An 18915-nucleotide genomic window follows, 5' to 3' on the forward strand; every position below is an offset into this window, starting at 1 on the left:
TTCGAAACACTACACTAAGGTATTAATTCTATCATCTTGATCATGAATAAAATAAAAAATAAAATTACGAGATTCTAAGGGTTGAAAAGAGGTTGATCCTAGAAAATGCTCATTGTCATCTACTCTACACCAGTAAAAGAATGAAATTTTACGACAAAAAATCCGTCACTGTTATGCATTGGTATTTAACGACGGTAAATATATTAGCGTCGAAGATATTTAACTGCTAAAAGACATTAAGTCGATGGTAATGAACAAAGTTTGGGTCCTCAGTCCAAAAAAAATACCTTCTTAATTTTTGTTTAGTTTGTATTTTATATTGGAATATATAATAATATTTTTATTAATTTTGTATTTAAATTAATAATATAATTTAGTTAGTTAAATCTTTTACATATTCAACTTTTTGTGTAAAACGGTGTTTTTTTTAAGAGCTCGGAAGGGGTGCGGTCTAGCTCGCCTTATTCTAGAGTCGGCCATGATGTTTAGCGACAGATAAATTATGTTTAACGAGAGTATATATCTTTAATAATAAATTACAAACGCTGCGTCAACAAATTCAAAGCCAGTGAATTGAATCACAATGAGTTGCTTCTTGAAAGATCAAACAACTTTTTTTTCATAGAGTATTCAATCAATTCCTCAAACTTATAAAATGATTAAAATTGTTGATGGCATGATTAAGGACTGAAAAAGCTTTACACGTTTCAAAGTTTAATGAAGTCTATGGGAGAGCTGAATTAAACTAAATGATGATGTTGATGTAGTTTAATTTAGGGGAATTGTTATTTATTTAGTTAATTAATTGTTTTTATATAATGATTAGATGACTTGCTTTCAGTTAGGACAAAAAAATATTATAATTTATGAAATTTATAATACTTAATTGCAAATTTGTCCATTATCACGTGTAAACATTAGGTATATAATTTGTTATTACTTAAATTATTATATTCTAATATTTTTAAAAGAGAAATATTATATTCTAATTTTTTTAAACAAAAAATATTTGAATCAATCTAACAATTTAGGTCTGATTAGTTTGAATTATTTGGATTAGTTTGAATTATTTTAACAACCCAAATCTAAAAAATATAATTTCATTTTATTCATTAATCAAAATAATAAAATATATTTTATTTTAAATTATTATATTTTATTTTATTATTATATATTAATACATTTTAATTTTTTTTATTAAATAAAAAATATTGACATTTCTTCTTAATCATCACAAATTATTATTATTATTATTTTTTTTTAAATTTGAACAAGACATATATATGATACTTAAATTTAGATTGTTAGTTGTAATTCATGTTATATTTTTTAATCATTTTAATATAATAAAACAGTTTTTACTATAGTAAAAAAATAAAATTAAAGTAGAGGTTTATAATATTTGTATTAATAATTTGAATAAAAATAAATTAATCAAATGATTAATATTAACTAATAAGTTCAAATAACCTAAAACAAAGCAGTTTTAAAAAATCAGTCAACGTTTTGATCGCTGCCCTCATCTTCAATTCCTAAAATTCCTTTTATCAAGAAAATATTAAGGCTTATTCTCTCTCTAGAATTTGAAGGAGAGAGAATAGTAAAGCCATCCGGAGGTAGGGTTCCACTTTCTGCAGCGGCCATTGCATTTCGCAAAGGCAGTGGACTGATGGACCCAGTTGTTCTTGACAAGATCATCGATCGCCTTTTAGAGGTCCGATCAGCTAAGCCAGGAAAGCTTGTGCAGCTCACAGAATCGGAGATTAAGCAGCTATGCATTGCTTCTCGCGATATATTCATCTCGCAGCCTAATCTCCTCGAGCTTGAAGCTCCTATCAAAATATGTGGTACTGAACTCTTTCTATGTCGTTGACTATGTTATTTTGCAATATTTGTATCCTAGATAATCGATTCATTCGATGATTGTAAAATATAAGACAATTTCACATCAATTTTTGTTTCCTTGTTCTTAAAGTTAATTGAATTTCACCGGATTGAAAGCTTCTGATGTAATTGCACAATGAATAAATTTAAAAAAATAAAATTTGTGATATTGTTTAAGTAGTCGAATTAGGTTATGATGTATGATTGATTTCCTGATCTACTTTTATGATTTAGGTGACATTCATGGACAGTACAGTGACTTATTGAGGCTCTTTGAGTATGGAGGATTTCCTCCACAATCCAATTATCTATTTCTTGGGGATTATGTTGATCGTGGAAAACAGAGTCTAGAAACTATATGTCTATTGCTTGCCTACAAAATTAAATATCCTGAGAACTTCTTTATCCTTAGGGGTAACCATGAATGTGCTTCTATTAATCGCATTTATGGGTTTTATGATGAATGCAAGCGCCGGTTTAATGTAAAAATATGGAAATCCTTTACCGAATCTTTCAATTGTCTTCCTGTGGCTGCTCTTATTGATGACCGAATCTTGTGCATGCACGGTGGGCTTTCTCCTGATCTCAATAACCTGGATCAAATCCGTGAGTTACCTCGTCCAACTGCTATCCCAGATGCAGGTTTACTGTGTGATTTGCTTTGGTCTGATCCTAGTAGAGAGGTCAAGGGATGGGGAATGAATGATAGAGGAGTTTCATTCACCTTTGGTCCTGATAAGGTGTCAGAGTTCTTGACAAAGCATGATTTAGACCTGGTTTGTCGAGCTCATCAGGTTTCGTGTTCACCTTTTTGTTGTTGCATTTTTTTTCTCTGTATGTCCACTTATCCACATAGATCTTTTAACTTTATTTTCTTTCTAAACCAGGTTGTTGAGGATGGCTATGAGTTTTTTGCGGATAGGCAGCTGGTAACAATATTTTCAGCTCCAAATTACTGCGGTGAATTTGATAATGCTGGTGCCTTGATGAGTGTAGATGAAAACTTGTTGTGCTCGTTCCAAATTCTTAAACCGGCTGAGAAAAAAATCAAGTTCATGATGTCCACCAAAATATGAGGGAATGAACAACAGCTTCCTACCCAGGTTAGTTCAATATATTGTGTTAGTTACAGTTTGTTTCTCAGTTTTGTCTCAAAACAAAATGAGATTATTTTGGAAGATAAGGACATAATCTACTACAAGTGAAAAAGATGCTAGTTTTTATAATAGAACTGAGGTTTCAGGTCATAAACACATTTTTCCCTTCAACTTGCTCAAGATATCCAAATCAGCCCTTCTACTTTAATTTATGCAAGAAGTTGTGATGGCCCTCCAACTTTTGTTATTATACTAGCCAGACTCTGAAATCGCTGAACCATCTCAACGATGATACACTAAGGAGAAAGTGCCTAGTCTAAAAGAAAATATAACTCATATTAAAGTGTCTAGTTTTCCTTGTTTGTTGGGCACACTTAAAGGAAACACTTAAGTTGAGGGCAAATACGCGTTACTGGCCATGATTTCTATAGTGCTAACTTTAAATCAGCAATTTTCCAAGGCTTGTTGTTGACTTATATTTCTCATTCTATTATATGTTTTCTGTAAGGATTCATCTAAAGCAAGATAAAATAATGCTGATGTCAAGAAGGGGGGAGGAGGTGGTAGCTCTATTTTCACACTGTTATCTTCTGGTTGAACAACCACAAAATTCATGGCTTTCCAGACAATGTTCTTTTTAGAAAATTTTCATTTGTGTCTCAATCTCAATAAGAAATTGCCAAAACTGTAGTCGTACTCAATATATTTTTAGTTTTGTAAAATTATGTAGTTATGTGTGACCACAACTCTATTTGGAAAATTTAATAATGGCTGCATCATGATTCCACTTTTAAAAATATATATATCTGTGTGTGTATTTGTTTGGTATAAAAGTGTAGTTGAGTTTTCAGTCTGATGAAAACGAAATTTGAGCAGATCAGCAGAATGAAATCAAATATCATAGTTGGCTCTTTCAAAAGGGGTCCATTAGGTAGAGGAGATTATTAAATAATCTTGGAGGAACTATATCTCAGTCAGTTGTGAATGAATTGAAGGAGTTACAGTTTTAATCTCTCATCGTAGTCCTCCAAGTTTCTCTCATCTAGACTTGGTTATTATTATCTCTTATAAACCCTAATTCAGAACCTGTAATGTAAACAGAATGCTATAGGAGGTATGAACAACTAAACACGAAGTCGCGGTTCCACAGATGCTGTAATATACCCGAAGGGAACTTGAAGGGCTCCATCTGTTCTCTGCAATTTTCCTTTCTTGCTTAGTTTCAATTTGTTCCCTCCAGTGCCACTTTTTATTATCTTTGTTTCCACAGCATATTCCTGTTTTTGCTGGTGTCTAAATTCAACATTTGTACATATTCTCATTAATCCAGTTGTACTTCAAGGTTAATGTTATTGCAAAAATTGCTTAATCTTATGCTTAATTGCCTCTTTGCTGCAGTTACCCCCTCTAAAAAGCTGGTTGATTTGATAAAAAGCCTCTATTTGAGTTCATTGAGGAAGGTACAGGTTAAAGTTGCAATTACTACTTTAATTAGTTTTGATGCTTAATACATGAAATTAGAAATGAGAGTGACTGGTTCAGATTACATAGATAATGTTTAGATATCAACAGTCAAACTTCTCTTTACATTCTTGTAAGTGTACCTCTTAGCCACACACAGAAAAACACACAAGTTCAAACTACTGATAACAGCCAGAAGCCAGTAAAACTTATCCAAACGGCTATCCTTTAGATTCTTTCCAAACCAACTATCCTTCTTCCCATTCTGTTTTGTGACATGATCCACTATTGTTATCAGAAGGCTGCTCAAGAAACTCCCAATCCCAATCACACTCAAGAAGAAGGCCATTCCCATGCTTCTCATCCTGTCAGGAACTTGATCGTAGAAAAACTCCTGCAAACCGACAAGTGTCAAACTGTCTCCAATTCCCATCACGACAAGCTGCGGTGCCAGCCAGAACACGCTAACCGTGCTCGGTTCCGCCGCTCTCAACCTCTTCCTTTCTACCAAAGCCGCTATGACCATGGTGAGAACAGAAAACGCCATTCCTATTCCCACCCTTTTTAGGATGTTTATTCCTCTCTCGTTTCCAGTCGCTTTCCTCAGAGTCGGAACAAGGACTTTGTCGTAGATGAGAATCGATGTAATCATTCCGATGGCCAAGATTGCATTGACTGAGGCTGATGGGATCGTGAAAGAAGTACTTATTTTTCTGTCCATTGTACTACTCTGTTTGACGAAGAACGTCGGGGATTGTGCCATTGTCAACCCGAATGCTAACGAAGATAACCAAACTGGGATCATGTTGAGTAGAAGTTTCAGTTCTTCAACTTGGGTCACTGTCGCTAATCTCCACGGGGAGGAGTTTATCGTCTCCCCTTCTATTATCGCAGCTTTGTCTAGAAATCTGCAGTCTTTTTCATATGAGTGATCAGTTTATTGAATATAATATATAAAATTATCTTTGGTACCTAAGATGATCTGTATGAGAAAGGTTCCTTCCATGGGATTCCAGTTCCTCCTCATACAACAAAGTTGGAGTCGAAGGCAAAGAAAGCTTCCTCTTTGCAAAAGCAGCAACAATGACTTGAAGCATAGGTATTAATGGACTCCCTTGTGCAGTTCTGTACCTATAAAATTTCCTTCCAACACAAAACACAAGGAAAGTAACTGCCATTGAGAAAGTAAGGACAAGATTGGCAACACCCCAGCTGACATAGTCTTGCAAGTAGACTATAGTGGTCACTCCGAGGAGCATCCCGCAGCAAAGGGCAGAGCTCCACCAATTGAAGTAGGACATCTTCTGCTTCCTCTCGCTAGCGTCGTCATCATCGAACTGATCAGCTCCAAAGCTCTCGAGACAGGGCTTGAACCCACCTGTCCCTAGGGAGATGGAGTAAATGGCAAGAAAGAAAGCCACTTTGTGGTTTTGGTCCGAGCAGTCCTCTGTTTGTAGGCTGCCACATGGCTTTATTCTCGGAACTAATTCTCCCATAGTCAGTAGACATAAGCCCTGTAAGTGTTGGATACCGAATTTTAAGTGTCAACTAACTTAACTGTAAGAGAAAGAGTGTTTTTTTCATTTTACCATAAGATAGATTATGGAGGAGATTATGATCATGGGAAAGCGACCGGTGTATGAGTCGGCTAGGAAACCTCCGAGGAGAGGCGCGACGGTTGTTACTCCAGCCCAGTAGTTGACATTCTTGACCGCAGTTTGAAGATCCTGATGCATCACTTTGCTCAAATATGTGATGAGATTTGCTGATAGAGCAAAATAGCTCAGCCTCTCACTGAACTCGATCGCTTTATGTTATACAAAGATGGAATTAATAAGCCATATATTATCAAACTTTGGGAACATATTACATTACATTTACTTTACCTAAGACAAAGAGAGAAGCTTTCCATAAGCCGGTTGAAGATCGAAGAGGAACCCTTCCTTTGTAATCCAGAGAAGAATCATAAACCAATTTGCCATGATCTTCTGTAGTCTTCTTCATCATCATCTTATCTTTAGTTAAAAGAGGTTCAATTCAATGGCCAAGTGTTTTTATAGAGTGATGAGCTAAGTTAGCTGTAAGACTCGGTCTTCAATTTCTGGTTTTGAATCTTATTAATGCATGGGGTCCTACTTCAAACGACTATCGTGCAACTAATTTAATATATATATATATATATATATATATATATATATATATATATAATACTCTAGTGACTAGTCAATATTCTACTCCAATTTCTTTTACTTTATTTGTTTATTTTTGATACGCACGCCTCATTAATATACGATTTTGATATATAATGTTATAAAATTATTTGTAGTCTAAAATCAAATGTTATAAGTTTAGTTTCAAACCTGTGTATTTTTTGGTCATATAAACACAATAAGCTGGGTCCCTTGCGATAGTGCTCCGCTAATGTTGGGTAATAATTGAACAAGTTTGTTTTATATATATATATATATATAATAAAATTATATTGTTTGTTATAATATCTCTTTTAAGCTTGTCACTGACTTCAATATATGTTGATTTAATAATTAAATGATATGGTTGGAGTTATTCACTTGAAATAAGTCACCATATAATTTTCTATATTTGTTGCCGTCTGTTTAACATAATCTTGCATCACTTCAATAATAAACATAATCTCATTCATACCAAAATCTTCTTTGTATGTTGTCTCGTCATCGTCTAGTCTCATGCCTTTATCATGTACATCTCGTATTTCGTTACACTTCATGAAAATGAAATTTATATACTGACAACATATGTTCGTCTTTTTCGCTTTTGTAATATTATTTTCTCATTGATTTACATATCTAACTTTGCTTGGAAAAGTTTGTTGAAAATTTATTTGATAAAGTGCAAGTTGTAAAAGAAAAAATTGTGGACTAAGAAATGCACCCTTTTGGAAATGACCACATCCTAGCTTCTTAAAGATAAAGGGTCATTGTCTTCAAAGTTAAATACAAAGCAGATGAATATATGTTAAAAATAAATTATTAATTTCAAAAGCTTCTTCCAATCTAACGGTATAAACCTTTTTCCATGTTAGAAAGTTGAGCACTATCAACATAATTTCATCAATTGAATGTCAAAAACCCTTTCCTTAAAAAAGTAAACATCACCGGAAATTCAAGCATATTTCAACTTCATAAATTTTTTTTAAAAATTGTTTTATTTTTTGTTCAAACTCAAAATGTTTCTAAAATAATGTTAGCAATACTTTATTTAAATAAATACCCAAAAAAAATTAAAAAAAAAAAGAGCAATTGACACACGTGCTCCAGATGAGCTACAAAAAGTGAATTAATCTTCAATTTAATAAATTAGTGGAAGTGAAGAAAAGGCACAACTTCCAATGGTTGTAATGTAATCCTTTTAATAAATTGGGTTGGTATCCCCTGTCATGTGCATGTATGATTTCACAATTTCCCGTACTTTTTAATAATGTTGATCATAAATTAAATGGGAATAAAATGGATTATACTTGCACACTGTATATATTATTTATTATATGTGAATTTGAGTTGTCAACAAAAGTTGTCACAGTATAAACAACTCATATTTAGGTCTCCTTTTCAACAGTATATATTCCAAATAGCTTTTAACAAGTAACACAATAGTTATATATCTATACAAATATTGTTTTTTTATTAATTGAATACATTATCCAAAAGAACTAACCTAGCTAGAAAGAAAAGAATAAACTATATTTTGCAGCAATAATAGCTTTTGAATCCATCATTATTATTAAGTCATTAATTGTGTCCACCAAGGATGGGCAGAATAGTAAGACCATTTCCCTGCTACTAAAGTCTATTATACCAAAACTGTGGCCAATAATACCATTACTTTCTCAAAACTTCATTTTTATGGGAAATTTATCATTCTAAGGTATTCAATACATTGTAGGAAACAATAGACTGTTTTCGGCATATGGAAAAATAGAGTAACAGATAGAAGATTGATCCCTCGTACAGATCAAATGTATCGAACAATTTTCTACAAGAACCAGTTTGCCAAAAATTGGTTTTGAAATAACGTCTAAGGTAGTTAACAACTTGAGGCAACAATATGGAAAGTAATTTCACACACAAGTGTCAAGTGGTTCTATCAATACTGCAATGAGTTGCAGACACAATGTACTTACAAAGAAGATTAAATTGGAGCTTTGAATCATTTCTTGATCGTTTTCAGCATATCACCAACCAGATGTAAAGAGCCAGCCACAAGCACCTATATATTGAAAATAAGCAATTTTCAGATATAGTGAGCTGTTTAATTTGATATCAACATCTTAAAACCATGATGATGTAAAAAACTAATCTCATCATGAATCATAAAAATAAAAAAAATCTATATACCAAACAAAAAGAAAAAGACTTTCAATTTTGACTTTGATTAGTTTCCAATTGGATCGTTAATGTGACATAATACCAGTTTCAAAATAGATTCTATAAGCAATGAAAAATTGTGAATATTAGAAGCTACAAAATCACACTATGATTTGCAAGTCCATCATAAACCCTAAACCCTAAGGAATACTGTAAAAACAAAAACAAGTTTACCTTATGCATTTCCAATATTTAAATGAAAAGGGTTTCAATCCCTCGTTTGAGTTGGTGCAGTAACATGTTTGTTTAGAAGTAATTTTTCAATTCATTGTTTACTTAAAACATGTTTTTTATTACATTTTCTGACCTTTGTTTACAGAAAAATAATAATTTCAAAGATACAGGAAAATAAGTGTTTGTCAAATGAAATAAATTTAACCAAATTTGAAATTTATAATATCAACAGTCACTATATGTGAATCTCACATTGATAGTACTCAATAACATACCTGCAAGCGTGTAGATTCATTCTTCCGAACCATTTCTCTCAACAAGTTGATAGCCATGGGAAGGGAAGCTAAAACTGTGCTGCTTTCGGTGCTTTTATCATATGCATCTGTAATATCTTTAGTTTGCCGGATGTTCGAATTTTTGGAATCCAGTCCTATCATGCAAAGAGAAAAAAAAAAACACAAATGAAACAATTCTATCAATTAATTGTGAATATGGATTCTATGCAAGAGTGGTACCTCTTTCACCATGCGATAGATTCTCCCAGACCGTTTGGAGATTCAGCTGCCATGAGAGGTCCACTTGATGATCACTTGATGTAGGCAAGGCACTATTCCCAACCTTGTTATAAACTGATATATTTGGAACGAACAGAACTTTCTCAAAATGGACACCTGAAACTCAAATTAACAAGCTGAATTCAAAACTTTAAGTAGAATTATTTCCACAAGCACACAAATACATTCTCCTACTGTTTCACAGTTACATCGAAAAATAAAAGTTGAACGCATCTTGCGCCCTTTTTAATAAAAGTTGACCTTTTAGAAAAACAGTTACATTGAAAAATAAAATCTCTACTATCATAGAAGTAATTCAGAGAGTAGAAACCTTCTTTCAAATACTAATACTCTCTATTTTAACCAGACAAATTGATCTTTACTTTTGAGAGATTCTTGTCCAAATTTGACTACTTATTTTCAACCGAAGGTTATACAGTCCAGATATTTTTGAAGATTTTTTTCCCTGCAAGTTCTTATAATTTATCAGTTAGTATGTGAATATTTTAGATAGAGTTTAGTAGTTATTTCAAATTTCAGATTTATGAAATTATCAAGTTGATATATGAAGATTTAGTTAGCTTTAGATTGCTTTTATGTTGGGAAGATAGACTCTATAGATAGATAGACAAACTCTTATCATGCTAAAATACATGGTTAAATAATGAATGCATTTGAATCAAGTTATCATATCTCAGCTATACACCTCTTGTTCTCTTCAATGTATGTTTTCTTTAACATCAAGAGGATAGAATTTTAGGATCGTTGGAAGGCGGAAGCTAACTCAATAAGTACATTAACCTTCACATGTTTAGACCGCATTTTTCAACTTGGCGAGATGTTCAAATCAACCTTCTACTGACATTTATGTCAAATTGGAATCTCTACTTACACAACATATCAAGTTCAATCTTCAACTTATAGAAAAAAATTGTAGATCAGAGGCCTTTTATAAAATTGATTTCCTACTCTTTTTTTAAATTCATTTTCTGATTTTTATGGAAAAAGGTAAATCATCAAATCAAATCCACCCTTCAAAAGTATTCCTAGTTGTTTAAAAGGTTTACCTCATTTTCTGTTCATGTTATTATCGGATGTAAATATAATATCTTCCCATAAAACTAACAGTGAATGAATACTTTTCATCCAAAATGTTTCAAAATGACAATTATTTCCAAGTTGAAGGTGAACGAGATATATCCCGCAAGTTGAGATCCCAATTTGGCATGAACATATAAAGTAGAGTTTCTTGGAATATATCTCGAGCAAGTTAAAAGGCGATAAATGAATAATTGGCCTCAAATATTGGATGCATTTCAATTTGTTCTTAATCAATATTCATTATATCTCAGCTATGCATCTTGCCCAATTTAATATCTGTTTTGTATCATATCACAGGGAGTATTAAAATCTTTAGGCCGCTACCAACATCCTCAGCTTCCTTAATGTAACAAATATTTCACAGTTTATTAATATTGCAAGAATTATTATTGTTTGAAGGTCCCTTGGAATTAGATAATTACCATGCTTTGAACAAGTAGTCATCAAGGGTGGAAGGAGCAAAGCTGGGTCTCTCACGGGCATACAATTGAACAACAAGATCTGCATTTTCATTAGAAAAACTTCAGCTCAACAGCATTACGTGACACTCAAGCATTTAAAAGCAGAAGTTAAAATGGAAAATGAAAAAAAAAACAGAAAAGAGGAGCATGTTCCATTCCCTTTTGAATCTTGTCCTTACAAAATGCACATGCATATATAATTTACAAAATATCACTCTCAACGTATGCCATAGAAAGACTGAAACTGCATGTGTTCTATGTTGGAGGCTCCATCAACATAAGTTCCTTGGAATTGGTGCAATTTTGCTTGCACTCAACATGTTGAGTGTTGTCAGTCCTTCCTTTTATTACACTCAATGTTTCTTTAAATATCTGAATTTTTTATGTAAACCTCATCTCAATATTTTGAATATCATTATCACTCTTACTATCATTTTTACTCTCAATCTTTTATCTCAAGAGCTCAATAATTTCTACATCTTTAGAAGTCGCTACAAAATTATGAGATATTCAAAAGAATCTAATTTCAACATGAAATGATAGATAAGACCTTAGAGTAAACTGAAAAAAAAAAAATTAAGGAACTATTTGTTTGTTTTAGTTCAACCACTGTAAGGTTATTTTTCCCCAAAACTCGAAAGTGCACATGAAAAGGGAAAACAGTTTTCTTTTGGCTGCATAAGTAAACAATTGAAAATAGAGTTATAAGCATGAGTACAAATATTAGGAAAATCTGAAGTGGATATGTCGCCAGTGAAATTATAAGGAGCCCATCAACAGAGAATGTGTGCTGGCTCAAGGCATGGCATGAAGAATACTTATAACCTTCTTAATTTGTCAGTCTTTTCTTTACTTAGAATAGGATCCCTATTAGTAGGTAAAAAGTACAGAGGAAATCAATAATAATCCATCTGTATTCGAATCTAATATCCGTTCCCTTGATTGTAGACCTGATGTCCATGCCACTAAGCAAATAGCATCAACATGCATCTGAGAATCACACTACTGGTTACTTTATGTATAAAAAGAATGATTAATTTGGACCAAACTTACAAGTCCAGCCCTCACAATTTGGACCTCAATAAGTTCAGGCCTTAATTGAGTCCATAATATATATTGGGCCAATATATGTCTCAAAACTATGGCCAGCCTTTGAACAGTTAAACCTTTGTTTAGTTATCATTAATTAAAATATTAAACTCTTTAAAATTGCTACAAATACATGATGCCAGAACTCATGAGAACCTAGATTTGGCGAAATGAACCAAATCATGAAAATTTAGGTAGACCTGCCTCTAGCAATCTTTGAAGATTCCAGAATCTTACTTCTAGACATGTCTTAGAGGAGAAGCAGAAGAAAGAGCTAAACCAAATTCTTATTGGAATACTAACCAGGGCTCATTCAGATCAACGCTATTCATTCTATTAACATACTAAGAAACTTTTGTAATCAAATATTTAAACAGTGTCCCTAGTATTGTATCATCCTTCAAAACTTCTTGCTTAGGTTTTAGTTAATTAACAGAAAATATTCTGCCCATATCACATTCTAGTTGTCCAAATTCGTAAGTGTGGTCCATGAGGAACACTGTCTTACCTGTTTTGATTTCTTCCGAGAATTTATGCTCAGATTCTTGTCATCCTCTTCTTTGATGGCAACAGAAAACCACTTTGCACATACTTCCATACTTTCTGGACTATGAGCTCCATCCAAATAAAACACCAGATCTCCAGATCTTTCAGGCTCAATGGAAGGATCTGCAACTATTTGAGCCCGTCCTTGCAAGCCAGCAGTCGAAAGCCCTTTAAGAAATGTCTCGGGTAGAGATCTCTATTTCCAATCAGAAAAAGAAAATTTATACAGGCGGATACTAAGTTAGAAACTAAAATAGATAAATGCCCGGAAGACCTACAGTTTGTTCCAAATAGCTGATATCACTGTGGCCAGTCTTCTGAAGCCATGTAGAACATAAGGCAACAGCAAGGGCAGCGTTTATATATTGGTGCTCACCATCAAGCCCAAGATGTAGAGACTTGTCCAAAGGGGAAACAACTTGAAGAGGGACCTGAAATGAGCAACTTATATAAAATAGAATCTCATATTTATCTTTATACAGATAAAAGTATTAAGTACATAAAGCATGAGAGAAGGGCAGAGGGCCATGGAGAGGAAAAAACAATAATGTTATGTTTGGATGTGCATACTGGAATTGGGGTTAAAACTATAGTTCCAATTTTATAAGAATTCATATGCTTAGACAATCATACAATTGTAAATTCCAAAGTGGGAATGATGAAATTGAAAACTTAAGGAATCATATATATTGAATTTCAATGGAATTATAACTCCAGTTTCAATTCCTTATTTTAAGTCATTAAACAAACGAAGGATTTGAACCCCCTAATTCCAATTCCGCCCAAACCAATAGCCTAACTTATTTTTCACACACACATCACATATAATGCAATAAATACCTAATTACATTAAAATAAGAATAATAATAAATATAAATAATGTTAGGTTAAGGAGAAAGTAAACGAAAATGTGTAATTAAAATCCAAGATTAAATGCATATAGATAATAGTGAAAGTAATATTTAATGAACTTGAATATACATAAATATTAAGAATCTAAAATATTTGTACATATATAAAATATGTGTGCAATGATTGGCTGATTACAAAGATGTATCAGACTAAACTACAAATTTTGGATCATATTTATTATCTGGCGCATCGCTAAAACACTTCAGTGAAGCTTAAACTAACTTTCTAGAAAGTCTGATGCGAGGAAATTTCGGGAAGCAAAAATAATGTTGGTCAGCAAGTTAATGACACTAAACCAACCCACTAACTGATTACTTAAGGAAAGCTCAAGTTATGCCAATTATGTGAAAGCTGTTTCTTCCTCACATTAAGCTAACACCAGTCCTCCCTCGAAAAAACAATGGTATCAGCTTACGTGTGAGAAATTGAGAAGTTGGATTGTGCCAAAAAATATAAAAATAAATAATTGGAAATGGCTTGGCTTCAGTGATATATAAAGAGACTCATACTATGAATCAGGATGAGTGTAATTATTAGGGGTAATTAGTAGTAATAGACAATAATAACTACACTACCATGGAGTAATAGATGGTCATAGAAGTAGCTTTGGAGAACTAACTTAGTACACTGCCAAAAAAATTATGTAGATTCTTAGCACATTGCCAAAAAGAATATGTAGATTATAAAAGATTCAACTTTATGGTAATAGGAACCACAAAACTTACATTCAATTCAGAAGCTTTCTCCTTAAGAACCTGCATTGGTTCATCCAGCTGGGGAGCAGTAAAGGCTGGAACACCTTGCTATACACAGGCAAAAGATTGGGTCAACAAAGATTTCAGCAAGTAACACAATATAGAAACATTCAGAAGTTCTTTTTTTTGGGGCATTGAGGAAATTATTGTTTTAGTAATTTCAATGCATTGTTGGAACACCTTGAATATACCAGCCTTCTCTCCAGCAATTGCTCCAAGAGTGTTACCTGCTTACAAAAAACTTCCCCCCATAAATAAAGAAAGCGAACAATTTATGCATTTGGCATGACTCATTGAAAACAAAATGAATCCAATCTTAATGCATACATCAAACAAAATGAAGTTTCAAAATAATCAGTACAACTCTTATGGTTGTATACAACACCAATTATGATGTGAAAACGTACACATTAGCCTAAGTGTGCAAGACTTAGTATTTCTGCAGAACATTGTTCCCTGGTATGTTTCTAATATTTTCCAATCAGCAATCAATAGGCAAATTTCCCAGAAGCATTAGTGTTGCAAAAAAAGTGATAAAAGTAAGAAGAGACTAATCATGAGACCATTTATTTCATGGTAAGGCTCTAATCATTTAACTTGGAAAATAAAATATAGCAGTCCGCATGACAATGAAACTTAATTGTGGTTCTGTAACTAGAACTGGTGTGCCAAAGATGCAGATATGTCGAATGTCAGAATAAAAGCAAAAGTATAAAAAATAAGGACTTCAAAACAGATTAAATGATTCTCATATCTCTAATATATGATGGACACTGCCAAGTAATGTAAGAAATATTTTCAATGTGGCAAAATATATATATGCATCATGCATGTCATTTTTATTCTAGTTTGCAGACAAGATGAGATGGCTAACATAAACCAATTCGTAATAAAAATTGAAAGAAAAAGTAATTATGAAAATTGATCACGTACCAAGAATTTCCATATGATCAAATCCAAGAGAAGATATACCACAAACCATTGGCTTTTCAACCTGAAATTGGATAAAAAAATAGTTATCAACAAAGAATACATATTGTAAAAAGGATAAATCCTAAATCAAATTTTGAAATAGTTTAGGGGATTATTTACAGGGTTTTTCCTAAAAAAATGAGAACTCCAACAATCATACTATTGAATCAACTAAAATCTATAATGACCCTTAGAAGGATAAAATGGGGGAATTGTTTCCAATGAAATAGCTTCTATGTCTTTCTGTGTAAGGAATGGGAAACCATCCTCAACTTTTGAACACTAAGCACCACGACCTTAAAAGATCTCAGAGGAAGATACAGAAACAAAATTATATATATAAACAATTGCTCTTAAGGTGAGAATCTTTAGCTACCTACCGCATTTGTTGCATCAAACTTTCCTCCTAAACCAACCTCCAAAATGGCAACTTCTACCTGCATCAACATGAAAATCCTCACAACCGTAGTACTTTTGCTTTCAGCTCACCTTGTCAGAATCAGAACAATGATGCTATATAAGGGATGCTATATAAGGGAAATATAAAGTTGTTAATATGTTACCTGCTCTTCACAAAAAATCTTGAAGGCAAGCAAAGAAAGGAATCGAAAATAAGATGGCATTGGCATATCCTCATTACATTGTTCCTAAAATTACACAAGAAATAAATAAAGCAAATTTACAAGTTCAACAACAAATAATGCAAAAAGATTAGAATGGAATAATAATTAAAAGATTGAAGCATATATGAGAAGAAATCAAGTAAGCAAAGCATGCCTTCAATCTATGCCAACACCACCAGAAATACGTCAAAAACTTCTCTTCAGAGATGTCCACACTGAAACAACCCAACCAAATGTAAGAAATAATGCCACAGTTAAAAGTTCTAATATGAGAAGTGTATCACAACAACTACATTGTCAGAAATATGAGGATAATAAACTTGCAAAGATATCACATATTCACTCCTTTTCTATGCTCACAAACCATCAGTTAGGACTATCTTTGGCATATTCTGGGAATGCACAAAAGGCAGAAGCAAGAACACAAACTCAATTCTACAGATTCTACCTAAACCTTAAATTGCCAAGATTATTTGCACAAACTTCTATAGTTGCTCTTTAATATTCTTCAACTAGTAGTATACATAGAAAAAAAAAAAAACTAGTAGTATACTATCAAAAAAGTTAAACAATATAACACTAGTATGCATCTTTTGGTCATGATGAAATCAAAGGAATCAAACAGATCTGAGAAAGCTCACCCATCCAGTCGAAATCTTTCACGAACATCAATGAGGTGAGGAGATGTGAATAGTCCAGTACGAAAACCACAATTTCGTAATATCGATTCGGAGAAAGCACAGGTTGAACCCTTTGGAAAATATCAAGGTGAAATATAACTCAGCACTTCATCCCATATACACAGAGCTCTGAAGTTTGGTCACACGCAATTTATTTTTCAATCACAAAGTGATATTGTAGATTACAGGTGCAGACTTATGAAACTTTAGTGATTAACAAAAGAACATGTGAAAGAAGGAAAGACATGCCCATAAACTATGAAGAGTGGAACTGGAATATGGAGAATCTGATTATATGTTCTAGACACTTTGAAATCTCAAAGTACAAAGACGAATTGACTCAAAAGCTTGGTCTGGCAGTTTATGGCAACCATAGGAAGTCAATACATGAATTCTCATATCCTCCATTACTAATAACTTATAAGAAGGTGAAAAGAAAAAGAAAAAAAAACTATAAAGTAGTACAAAGACCAATTGAAACATATTGAGGGTGGTCATCTGACAAGTACTAACAAACTTAATCAAATGCAACTCCATCAATGAGATGGAGATTTGGAAATATACCTAATAATGTTGCACTTAAAGATAAATGGAACAAAGATTGAAACTTATGGAAAATAGTCAATAGATAAATAAGGACACAGAACAAGTCGCATAGGCTAACGGATGTAAGCAGAGTTACCAACCTTCCCCTTCGTACCAGCTACATGGATAACTTTCAAGTTCGAAACTGGCTCTTCTAGGTCCATCATCTGTAGCCAACAAAAGATAAAGTCCTCACACACACAAACAAAGTTGCAGTATTACAGAACACAATGAAGGTTCTACATTCGGATTAACCATGATATCAATAGACAGATTTCATGACAATATCTGTGTATTATTAAACATGTTCAGATAAAAACATTTTCTTCAATGCTTATAATAAAAAATGAATTACACTTCAATTATTTAAGACATGTTTGACTCCATACTGTGCATTTCAAATCCAAAAGACGTCAAATCATAAAACTTAAAGCTTCTATTATTCATAGTCTAACGTATGAAATCCATATTCAACTTGCAACAAATACAAAACAAGGGATCCAAAGGCACCACCTTGAAATAATCAAACATTAACTCAAATCGATCGCCGTTGTTACTCTTATCAGCACGAGTGCGTTTCGTGATGAGAGACGAGAGGGCTTCCATTGCCTCTTCATATGGAGACTCTGCAGGCGTCGGCAGTCCATCTTCACCTTCAGAAACACACACAAAACGGAACAGTAAAACAACTTTTGAGTAATCTCTATCGTTCACTGAACTAACATGTCATTTCAATCCGTCATGAAGAGAAGAATGATCAAGAATTACTACACCCATAAAAAAGATCGTAAGAAACATATGTTTGCAATAGTATAAATCAATTGGGGAAACATATGACGAGAAGTAACTCGATACCTTGCTGCTGCATAGTTAATATGGCCTTGTAAAGAACGCCACACCAAAATGGCAAGCTGGAAGAAGAGTGTGGAGTAGAGAAAGTGGGTTACGGCGCTTTGATGGAGAAGACGGAGAAAAGGTTTAGATTTGACGAGCTCGGAGGAAGAAGAAGAACAAGACTAATACACTTCCTCGACAGACGATTGGATTTGGAGCGAAATCAAATAGTAAACAATGACCGAGGGAAAGTATATCAAATAGCATTTGATCTTATAACAAATATCAAATAAACTCCTAAACATGTAAAAAAAAGTATTAAAACCCTAAATTTATATGATGTATTGTATTTGGATCCAAAAAATATAAATATATAATGAAGTACTTGTATTAAATAAAATATAACAAATTATTATTTAAATTATAGGAGCTTTTATTAAAAAAATATGTGAAACATTACAATAAATAAAAAAATATGAGAAAAAAATATATATATATATATATATATATTTTTATAAGTGTCACTTAATTAATGGAATACATGTAACATCGAAATAACTGAATTTGGAGAAGGAAATAGGGGTTAATTCGATGCTATCATGTATTCATTAAAAAAATGTCACATGTACAAAGAAAAGGAAATCAAATGAGGGAAGTGATGCTTCACTTTTGTGTATATGTGTCACTTAATGGAATCAATTTTTGTCTTACTCAGGTTCAAACAAGTTTTATCATTATACCCATCTTTTCATTTTCATTCACAAAATACTCATTTTTCTCTCTT

The 18915-nt window shown here is 32.8% G+C and overlaps 3 protein-coding genes across 6 annotated transcripts; 1 reads left to right on the forward strand and 2 right to left on the reverse strand.

The window, feature by feature from the left end:
* Nucleotides 1–1551: 1551 nt before the first annotated feature.
* On the forward strand, nt 1552–4347 carry LOC124926251 (serine/threonine-protein phosphatase PP1 isozyme 4). Of its 2 annotated transcripts, none has more exons than XM_047466446.1 (4): nt 1552–1847; nt 2119–2678; nt 2772–2987; nt 4083–4347. In XM_047466446.1, the coding sequence occupies exons 1-3, from the start codon at nt 1670–1672 to the stop codon at nt 2958–2960; spliced, it is 927 nt and encodes a 308-aa protein (XP_047322402.1). In that variant the 5' UTR covers nt 1552–1669; the 3' UTR covers nt 2961–2987; nt 4083–4347. The 2 variants fall into 2 exon arrangements, with proteins under 2 accessions (XP_047322402.1, XP_047322401.1); XM_047466445.1 differs by lacking the exon at nt 4083–4347 and adding an exon at nt 3490–3769.
* A 151-nt stretch (nt 4348–4498) lies between these two features.
* LOC124926250 (protein NRT1/ PTR FAMILY 5.6-like) lies at nt 4499–6487 on the reverse strand. Its single transcript, XM_047466444.1, has 4 exons — nt 6329–6487; nt 6032–6249; nt 5415–5956; nt 4499–5350 (listed from the first exon to the last, which is right to left on the reverse strand). Exons 1-4 carry the CDS (start codon nt 6450–6452, stop codon nt 4540–4542), a joined length of 1695 nt encoding a protein of 564 aa, XP_047322400.1. The 5' UTR covers nt 6453–6487; the 3' UTR covers nt 4499–4539.
* Nucleotides 6488–8357: 1870 nt separating this feature from the next.
* On the reverse strand, nt 8358–18339 carry LOC124926112 (folylpolyglutamate synthase-like). 3 transcript variants are annotated; one of them, XM_047466279.1, is made up of 16 exons: nt 18153–18339; nt 17811–17950; nt 17399–17464; nt 16674–16783; nt 16187–16247; nt 15973–16056; nt 15790–15846; nt 15371–15431; nt 14618–14664; nt 14408–14485; nt 13049–13201; nt 12733–12966; nt 11097–11175; nt 9535–9690; nt 9295–9449; nt 8358–8687 (listed from the first exon to the last, which is right to left on the reverse strand). In XM_047466279.1, the coding sequence occupies exons 1-16, from the start codon at nt 18163–18165 to the stop codon at nt 8628–8630; spliced, it is 1554 nt and encodes a 517-aa protein (XP_047322235.1). In that variant the 5' UTR covers nt 18166–18339; the 3' UTR covers nt 8358–8627. The 3 variants fall into 3 exon arrangements, with proteins under 3 accessions (XP_047322235.1, XP_047322236.1, XP_047322237.1); XM_047466280.1 differs by lacking the exons at nt 17811–17950; nt 18153–18339 and having other exon boundaries at nt 16674–16841; nt 17399–17438; XM_047466281.1 differs by lacking the exons at nt 16674–16783; nt 17811–17950; nt 18153–18339.
* Nucleotides 18340–18915: the final 576 nt, after the last annotated feature.

This window comes from Impatiens glandulifera, chromosome 2 (genome assembly GCF_907164915.1).
Source record: "Impatiens glandulifera chromosome 2, dImpGla2.1, whole genome shotgun sequence".
Lineage (NCBI taxonomy): Eukaryota > Viridiplantae > Streptophyta > Magnoliopsida > Ericales > Balsaminaceae > Impatiens > Impatiens glandulifera.

Coding starts and splice junctions, on each gene's coding strand:
- LOC124926250 (XM_047466444.1), bottom strand. CDS start 6,452: ATGATGATGAAGAAGACTACAGAAGATCATGGCAAATTGGTTTATGAT. Junction 6,250..6,328: donor AGCTTCTCTCTTTGTCTTAG/GTAAAGTAAATG, acceptor TATAACATAAAG/CGATCGAGTTCAGTGAGAGG. Junction 5,957..6,031: donor CCTCCATAATCTATCTTATG/GTAAAATGAAAA, acceptor CAACACTTACAG/GGCTTATGTCTACTGACTAT.
- LOC124926112 (XM_047466279.1), bottom strand. Junction 15,432..15,789: donor AGTTTGATGCAACAAATGCG/GTAGGTAGCTAA, acceptor ATCCAATTTCAG/GTTGAAAAGCCAATGGTTTG. Junction 11,176..12,732: donor CTCGGAAGAAATCAAAACAG/GTAAGACAGTGT, acceptor ATGAAAATGCAG/ATCTTGTTGTTCAATTGTAT.
- LOC124926251 (XM_047466446.1), top strand. CDS start 1,670: ATGGACCCAGTTGTTCTTGACAAGATCATCGATCGCCTTTTAGAGGTC. Junction 1,848..2,118: donor AGCTCCTATCAAAATATGTG/GTACTGAACTCT, acceptor TTTATGATTTAG/GTGACATTCATGGACAGTAC. Junction 2,679..2,771: donor TGGTTTGTCGAGCTCATCAG/GTTTCGTGTTCA, acceptor TTTCTAAACCAG/GTTGTTGAGGATGGCTATGA.